At 36.1% G+C, this 9942-nt stretch overlaps 2 protein-coding genes across 2 annotated transcripts; both read left to right on the top strand.

Moving 5' to 3' along the window:
- Window positions 1–1131: 1131 nt before the first annotated feature.
- On the top strand, window positions 1132–3918 carry LOC131998053 (uncharacterized). Its single transcript, XM_059370089.1, has 2 exons — window positions 1132–3781; window positions 3847–3918. The coding sequence occupies exon 1, from the start codon at window positions 1170–1172 to the stop codon at window positions 3633–3635; it is 2466 nt and encodes an 821-aa protein (XP_059226072.1). The 5' UTR covers window positions 1132–1169; the 3' UTR covers window positions 3636–3781; window positions 3847–3918.
- Window positions 3919–4804: 886 nt separating this feature from the next.
- LOC131997929 (uncharacterized) lies at window positions 4805–6565 on the top strand. Its single transcript, XM_059369811.1, has one exon. The coding sequence runs from the start codon at window positions 4805–4807 to the stop codon at window positions 6563–6565; it is 1761 nt and encodes a 586-aa protein (XP_059225794.1).
- Window positions 6566–9942: the final 3377 nt, after the last annotated feature.

Raw genomic sequence — 9942 nt, forward strand, 5'->3', positions numbered from 1 at the left:
TTTAATTATATTAGCAAGGTACTTGCAATGCCTAGTTATAGATTACCCCGACTGCTGGCTGAGGAGACTAATGATGCCGGGGTTTACTAGACAAAGAGCTGGTTAGATTTAGGCGCTGAACTTAGATTGACGTTGATTTTAGTCTTAGAGGTCGGGATCTAGTGTTAAGGCACGATAGTATTTTTTGCGACCTTATGGGGCGTGAAAAGTTCTTGAGTGAGAACAGGGCTCTGGCCTCACAATACCACGACCCTAACCCACATCTTAAATACGATATCCCCCTATACTTTCGAGGTGGCAACTCCCAGAAATTTATAAATTTAATCTTTCGAGCCAGAGGTAGTCTGCTTAACCTCAATTGCAGAGCCTTTACAAATGATACAAACGGTAATTGCTCCATTTGTAACCTACAAGTTCCTGACGCCACTTTTCATTTTATAGGAGTATGCCCTATATATGCTTACGAGAGAAGACAATGTTTTGGAGAAAGCTCATTGACTCTAAATGAGTTCTATACAATGTTAAATGGAGATAAAGTTGCACCCCTCGGAAATTATCTAATTAATACCGTTAATTACCGAAAGTTAATTCTAAATTAATTTATTCAATAAAAAATAATAATAATAAAAGTAAAACAAAACCTGAAGCAAAGCAAATCATCAACATAAAAAAAAAATATTGATAATTTATCACTCTACATTTTAGTAATTTTTTTTTTTGTGTGTCAGTCTGACACACAACAAAGATGTTATGACAAATTAGATTTTCATAAAAAACTATATCGAGTTATATTTGTAGATGAATTATAAACAAAATCTTTTCTAATCTAAAATGTAAATCTAAACTAATCTACAGTCTATACGGAGCAAATGAAAACATATAGTCCTATACTACCAATTCTCGGTAACAAATAATACATTTGCTCCAAAATTCAGCTCCCATAAACAAAACTATTAAGCCGAATCTTAAGGACGCAATCAATAAAATTTTGCTTTGATAAGGGTTTTACTATATTCACTTTTAGCGAAAATTTTTAATGATTTTAATGATTGTTAGATAATGGATTTTGAATTTTAGTACGAAATTCCCTCGTACCATGTGATACATACGCCTGCCGATACATACAGAAAATGCAACAAACACTGTCTACAACGAACAACAACATCAACATGAACAACTTCTTTCAACACACAAAATGTAAGTACAACACAGAAACGACCTTTGTACTCAAACAATACTGCCGATCAATAACAAAGCTTGCGAAACTGACAGAGAGAAGCAATTTTCTCCTAACATGCAGAAAGTCAAATGTAACACCAACACACTTACACAATCAAACAAAGAACATCACCAACTTATTCCGACTGACAACAACAAAAACAGAAACAGAGAAGATACTCGCAAAACTAAACTCAAAGCTACTCAATGTAGAAATAAGAGAAACGCACATACATATAAAACAAACAAAACAAGGGATAGCAAAGATAGAGGGAGATATAAGCAATACACTGAACGAAACGGAACTCTCAATTTTCAAGAATGGACAATGGGATAGATATAAGAATATAAAAACTAGGACAAAGGAAATACACTCAGCGAAATTAAATAAAATAAGATCGGATAAATTCTCGAAACATAATCTACGGTTCAATGACAATTGGTTTGTCAATAAAACAGAAGTAACATTTCCGACAGAGTGTAAATGGCTACTATCTATGGGGTCAAAATTTGCACTCCCAGTCAACAAAGACAATTTTGCACCAGTTCCACTTATCGCGGACATTGAACAGTGGGTGCAGAATATAGATGACGTCCGGGAGAAAGAAACAGCTAGGTCCAAAATAGCTAATAGAATTACGAATTTTAAGCGAAGCATGAGAAATGATGACAGAGAGAAATTCATATTAGGAATCTATGAAGAAACAAAGGAGATAATTGATGCAAACAGAGACACGATTATGGTCACAACTGCAGACAAGGGGAACAAAACAGTAGTCATGTCAAAGAAGGAATATCACCAGAAGATGAACCAATTACTTGCGGATAGAACAACCTATAGACCAATCGACGTGGATCCTACGGAGAAACTCCAAAAAGTTAACAATAAAATTATCATGGAACTATTCAAAAGTAAACATATAACAAAATGGGAAAAAACTAAATTAGACAGCATTTCACCGCAATCGCCAGAACTATACGGACTGCCGAAAATTCATAAGGATGGCACTCCCCTCCGGCCTATATCTTCGTCAATGAACGTCCCCTGCTATGCTCTTTCGAAACACATTGGAAACATACTAAAAACTATAATTTCGACGGAATACAATGTTAAAAACTCTCTAGAACTGAAACAACAACTCGGATCTATCACTTTGGATAAAGATGACATTATCGTCTCCTTCGACGTGGTATCGTTATTTACTAACATACCGATATATCTAGCCATTAAGAAAATTATGGATAAATGGGATACACTTCGGGTTAATACCACCATTCCAAGACAGACATTCCTCAAAATTCTCAATTTCTGCCTGAAAGATAACAATTACTTCACGTATGCTGGAAAACTTTACCAACAAACTTATGGTATGCCAATGGGGAACCCACTCTCACCAACGATTGCGGATATTGTACTTGACACCCTTTTGGACGACGTAATGGACGAACTGCAGAGTATGAACATAACGGTAAAATTTATAGTGAAGTATGTAGACGACCTGTTCGCGGTGATAAACAAAAAAGATGAAACAACGATAATGAAATTAATGAACGCGTATCACAACAAATTAAAATTTACGATAGAAAAGGAAACTCGTGCAGAGTTACCGTTCCTGGATATGAAGATAATAAGAAATGGAAATACGTTAATAACAAACTGGTACGCGAAACCAACAGCATCGGGAAGAATGATTAATTATAACTCTACGCAACCACACAGCACGAAAATTAATACGGCCAAGAACTTCATCCACAAAGTTCTACTGTTAAGCGATGAACGTTTCAAAGCAGACAACATAAATAAAATACAACAAATTTTAAAACAGAACAATTATCCAATGGCATTAATAAATAATTTAATTCACGACGTCACCAACGGATCCAAACGACCCCATGAAGAAAAAGCATCAACGACGAAAAAATTTTACAGTGTACCGTACATCCCTAAGCTTACCGACCGCGCATCTTTGGGAAATATCATACTTGACGAAAACTCAACAACAGCATATAAATCAAACAAAACTCTAAACCAAATATTCAGGAAAAAAGGAACAACAACCAAAACAGACAAACTCAAACTAAGCAACGTCGTATACGAAATTACGTGTGATGGAGATCAACAAGAAAAATGCAACAAAAAATATGTGGGAACCACCAGACGCACACTAGGCACTAGGTTGGCTGAGCACGAAGCCGACATAAGAAAAGGGAGACAATCGACAGCACTAGCACAACATATAAAAGAGAGCGGACATGCGGCAAACTTTAAGACAGTAAGAGTACTTGACAGAGAGAAAATAGAGAACAAGCGATACACATTAGAGAGCCTACGGATTCAACAAATACTTAAAGAGTCGATAAACACCAAAGAAGACAAAGACAACACTAAGCTGCAGTATTCCATTGCAATAACTTGAAAACGACTGTTCTGTGATATTAGTAATAAGTTTAGACTTTATATACTTCCCTCAAAGTGCAATTATTTATATTATTATATTTTCTGTGTCGTGGTGTCCAGTTTTTATAGTAATATAAGTAATTCAACGAAGATGTAAAATTAATCGTAAGTCTAAATGGAAAAACTAAGCAATACAAAACATATACTTTATACAAGAATACTTTAAACAGGAACTTCAATAAACTCTGTCCTGATGAAGTTGGAAAAAATAACCAACGAAACGTCGAGAGAAAAAATGAAAACGATTTGTTTTATTTAAAAAAATCCTCAACCTGACCAAAAAAGCCCATCAACAAAACAAAAAAACATTAAATATTCACATTGGTCATCAAAAACACAAAAACAAAATATTTCATTCGGAGGGCCTGCCGATACATACAGAAAATGCAACAAACACTGTCTACAACGAACAACAACATCAACATGAACAACTTCTTTCAACACACAAAATGTAAGTACAACACAGAAACGACCTTTGTACTCAAACAATACTGCCGATCAATAACAAAGCTTGCGAAACTGACAGAGAGAAGCAATTTTCTCCTAACATGCAGAAAGTCAAATGTAACACCAACACACTTACACAATCAAACAAAGAACATCACCAACTTATTCCGACTGACAACAACAAAAACAGAAACAGAGAAGATACTCGCAAAACTAAACTCAAAGCTACTCAATGTAGAAATAAGAGAAACGCACATACATATAAAACAAACAAAACAAGGGATAGCAAAGATAGAGGGAGATATAAGCAATACACTGAACGAAACGGAACTCTCAATTTTCAAGAATGGACAATGGGATAGATATAAGAATATAAAAACTAGGACAAAGGAAATACACTCAGCGAAATTAAATAAAATAAGATCGGATAAATTCTCGAAACATAATCTACGGTTCAATGACAATTGGTTTGTCAATAAAACAGAAGTAACATTTCCGACAGAGTGTAAATGGCTACTATCTATGGGGTCAAAATTTGCACTCCCAGTCAACAAAGACAATTTTGCACCAGTTCCACTTATCGCGGACATTGAACAGTGGGTGCAGAATATAGATGACGTCCGGGAGAAAGAAACAGCTAGGTCCAAAATAGCTAATAGAATTACGAATTTTAAGCGAAGCATGAGAAATGATGACAGAGAGAAATTCATATTAGGAATCTATGAAGAAACAAAGGAGATAATTGATGCAAACAGAGACACGATTATGGTCACAACTGCAGACAAGGGGAACAAAACAGTAGTCATGTCAAAGAAGGAATATCACCAGAAGATGAACCAATTACTTGCGGATAGAACAACCTATAGACCAATCGACGTGGATCCTACGGAGAAACTCCAAAAAGTTAACAATAAAATTATCATGGAACTATTCAAAAGTAAACATATAACAAAATGGGAAAAAACTAAATTAGACAGCATTTCACCGCAATCGCCAGAACTATACGGACTGCCGAAAATTCATAAGGATGGCACTCCCCTCCGGCCTATATCTTCGTCAATGAACGTCCCCTGCTATGCTCTTTCGAAACACATTGGAAACATACTAAAAACTATAATTTCGACGGAATACAATGTTAAAAACTCTCTAGAACTGAAACAACAACTCGGATCTATCACTTTGGATAAAGATGACATTATCGTCTCCTTCGACGTGGTATCGTTATTTACTAACATACCGATATATCTAGCCATTAAGAAAATTATGGATAAATGGGATACACTTCGGGTTAATACCACCATTCCAAGACAGACATTCCTCAAAATTCTCAATTTCTGCCTGAAAGATAACAATTACTTCACGTATGCTGGAAAACTTTACCAACAAACTTATGGTATGCCAATGGGGAACCCACTCTCACCAACGATTGCGGATATTGTACTTGACACCCTTTTGGACGACGTAATGGACGAACTGCAGAGTATGAACATAACGGTAAAATTTATAGTGAAGTATGTAGACGACCTGTTCGCGGTGATAAACAAAAAAGATGAAACAACGATAATGAAATTAATGAACGCGTATCACAACAAATTAAAATTTACGATAGAAAAGGAAACTCGTGCAGAGTTACCGTTCCTGGATATGAAGATAATAAGAAATGGAAATACGTTAATAACAAACTGGTACGCGAAACCAACAGCATCGGGAAGAATGATTAATTATAACTCTACGCAACCACACAGCACGAAAATTAATACGGCCAAGAACTTCATCCACAAAGTTCTACTGTTAAGCGATGAACGTTTCAAAGCAGACAACATAAATAAAATACAACAAATTTTAAAACAGAACAATTATCCAATGGCATTAATAAATAATTTAATTCACGACGTCACCAACGGATCCAAACGACCCCATGAAGAAAAAGCATCAACGACGAAAAAATTTTACAGTGTACCGTACATCCCTAAGCTTACCGACCGCGCATCTTTGGGAAATATCATACTTGACGAAAACTCAACAACAGCATATAAATCAAACAAAACTCTAAACCAAATATTCAGGAAAAAAGGAACAACAACCAAAACAGACAAACTCAAACTAAGCAACGTCGTATACGAAATTACGTGTGATGGAGATCAACAAGAAAAATGCAACAAAAAATATGTGGGAACCACCAGACGCACACTAGGCACTAGGTTGGCTGAGCACGAAGCCGACATAAGAAAAGGGAGACAATCGACAGCACTAGCACAACATATAAAAGAGAGCGGACATGCGGCAAACTTTAAGACAGTAAGAGTACTTGACAGAGAGAAAATAGAGAACAAGCGATACACATTAGAGAGCCTACGGATTCAACAAATACTTAAAGAGTCGATAAACACCAAAGAAGACAAAGACAACACTAAGCTGCAGTATTCCATTGCAATAACTTGAAAACGACTGTTCTGTGATATTAGTAATAAGTTTAGACTTTATATACTTCCCTCAAAGTGCAATTATTTATATTATTATATTTTCTGTGTCGTGGTGTCCAGTTTTTATAGTAATATAAGTAATTCAACGAAGATGTAAAATTAATCGTAAGTCTAAATGGAAAAACTAAGCAATACAAAACATATACTTTATACAAGAATACTTTAAACAGGAACTTCAATAAACTCTGTCCTGATGAAGTTGGAAAAAATAACCAACGAAACGTCGAGAGAAAAAATGAAAACGATTTGTTTTATTTAAAAAAATCCTCAACCTGACCAAAAAAGCCCATCAACAAAACAAAAAAACATTAAATATTCACATTGGTCATCAAAAACACAAAAACAAAGTATTATGTTATCATTGAGTTTTTTGACGTGTTTAAAAAAATTACCGTCTAAAACATGTGTTTCACCTGTGTAATACGTACATAGTACAGCCTATTTGCACAAACACAGTTCATAAAATCGATTCAACAATCTAATGATATTATCAAATTTTGTGTTACGTTTAAATAACGTCTAAACTCTTATATAAGTATTCAATTTTAAAAATATATATATGGCAACAAGAATAAACCAAAGAGCAAGGAATAGTAGCACTTGAGAACAAAGTGCCCAATGCATCTCGGAAAAATTTTGGATGAACTTTGGAAAATTTTTTGCAACGCTTCACAAACCTAGCGACAACATAAACGCATCAAAACTTGTATCTCTGAGCAGCTTTCTTTGCGACTATTCGACTTTAGAATCGATTATTTATTTGAAAAACAGTGAAAGTCGACTTCGACTTTTCGATTTTTTACACAATAAGTCGAAAGTCGACTTTGGAATCGCTAGAATAAATACAAATTTATCTTTTTTTATCAGAAAATGTGAAACAAAACAGAACTCGTTCAAATATTGCAATCTCAACTCGAAAAAATCCAACACGAATGAATCTAAGCCAAAGATTGTAGAAATTATGCAAGATATACAAACTGCTTGGTCTTCTTTTCTAGTAAAACCCACAATTTAGGTTCAAACATGTATGAACAAATGTTTTTGCTTGCGGTATGATTTTTAAAATTTGCAATTTTTTCATTAAATAAAACATAATTGTTTAATCTTGCTATACATTTTTTTATTAGCATATTTTACAAACTTCTTCAACACGTATGTCTTGGTCGTATTCGGTCTTTGAACTAAACTGTACCACTTTTACGATATTGAGAAGACCAAAGGTACGGCACATTTTTATCATACACTGCCTTTGATCCAACATGTACATAAGTTCGCAAAGTTACGGTACATATTTATCGTATACGGTCTTTGTTTCAATACATACGAAAAAGCAGTATAATGCGGCCAGAGCATAACCGTATACGATAAAAATATATCGTATGCCTGGTCTCCCTTGCATCGTAAAAGTGGCACAGTTAAGGTTCACAACATGGCTCATTCAATAAGCATTGGCTGCTTTCCGAAAACAAAAACTGGAAAGAAGGGCCCCCACATTGAGGATGTCAAATGTGTCAATTATCATCAAATGTCAATGTGTCGGTGGCAATTCTTTTTTTACTTCTATTCACTCTTTTTATTTCTGAAAAAAAAAAAACAATTTCTTAAACGTCTGTTCGCAAACCTAGATTGTATAGTTGGTGGTTAACCGCATTATTGTTTTGAATCACGAAACGGCGGGAAAGGAAATGGTTTGACGACGAAAATCATCTCTGTACACGTATGCCCCGGCCAGTCATAGGATGGTCGTCGTGGCACTGGACGTATCGAAAGCGATCGACACGGTTAGGGATGCCAATATATATGAGGACATCGCCAATACGTCCTTCCTGCCAGGACCAAAACACTTGGTCACGAATTATATGTGTGGTTGCCAGTCGTTTGTGGAATTCAAGGATCACAAGTCAAAAGCCCGTGTAGTGAAACAGGGATTCCCCATGGTGGTGATATCTCCGGCTCTTTTTAACCTCTAGTTCTCTATTTCACCCACTCCCAGATCGCCAATCGTTCATGGAATTAAAGGATGAGAAGTCGAAAGCAGAAACATCAGAAAATTTTTCAGCGGTGGCTATTCCCTCCTAATGCTGGCGTCATTTGTGAGGTACTTTGTCATGTAAAAACTTCACCCCAAAGAGGTGTTACTCAGCGGCACGCCGTTCGGACTCGGCCATATGAGATAGTAGTATATTCATGCAAACACTGTAGCAAATGCGGTGAAAAGTTAACAGGGCAGGTGAATGTGGTCCTTGGAAAATTACCGTCGTCCATTAAACTTGAAGAAATTGACCTCCCCTTGGCAAACCAGAGTAGTTCCGGATCAATTGCCTTCCAGCAAATGCAGCCGCCTCAACTCCTATAGAGCTAGGATTGATGTCAATCAACATGCGGGTTATGTGTTCCGATTGTGACCTGACCGAATCAGACACCTCTGGACGCACCCAACCTTAGTCGCAGAGTTCTGGATCTGGATATTTAATAGAACCAAGCATACGAATGATAGAATATAACACACTGCTACATCAACAACAACAACCAATAAATCGTACTCAACATGAGTCCAAATCACTCCGATTGCAGCCACCTGAATTGCGGAGTTCCTAGATCTGTTTATTTAAAAGAAACCCCGGAAGCTGCTGCAAATGGAAAAGCAGACATTACTGCTAAAATTGGCTGAAATTTTGCATGACGTATTTTCTTACGACTTTCAACAGCTGTGTCAAATAAGTTTAAAATCGGTTTATAACCTGATACAGCTGCCATATAAACCGATCTGGGATCTTGACTTCTTGAGCCTCTAGAGGTCGCAATTATTATCCGATTTGCATGAAATTTTGTACGACGGATCCTCTCATGACCATCAACATACGTGTTTATTATGGTCTGAATCGGTCTATAGCCTGATATAGCTCCCATATAAATCGATCTCATTATTTTACTTCTTCAGCCCCAAAGGGCGCAATTCTTATTCGAATTGGCTGACATTTTACACAGGTCTCCAACATATAATTTAATTGTGGTCCGAATCGGACCATATATTGATATCGCTCTAATAGCAGAGCAAATCGTTTCTTCTATCCTTTTTTTGCCTAAGAAGAGATGCCGCGAAAAAACTCGACAAATGCTATACATAGTAGATGGTATTTAAGATTCGGCCCGGCCGAACTTAGCACGCTTTTACTTGTTTGTTATTGCTCTACTCATGTGCACTTGACTGACATGGCCATTTGTATCTAAATTTAAAGAAAAAAGGTTATGGAATGTGTACATTCTGTGGTGATTATAAACATCCAATCAGACACACATTTACACATGTTTTCTATTTTTGCTTCTAACATCCCC

The sequence above is a fragment of the Stomoxys calcitrans genome, chromosome 5, assembly GCF_963082655.1.
Source record: "Stomoxys calcitrans chromosome 5, idStoCalc2.1, whole genome shotgun sequence".
Taxonomy (NCBI): Eukaryota; Metazoa; Arthropoda; class Insecta; order Diptera; family Muscidae; genus Stomoxys; species Stomoxys calcitrans.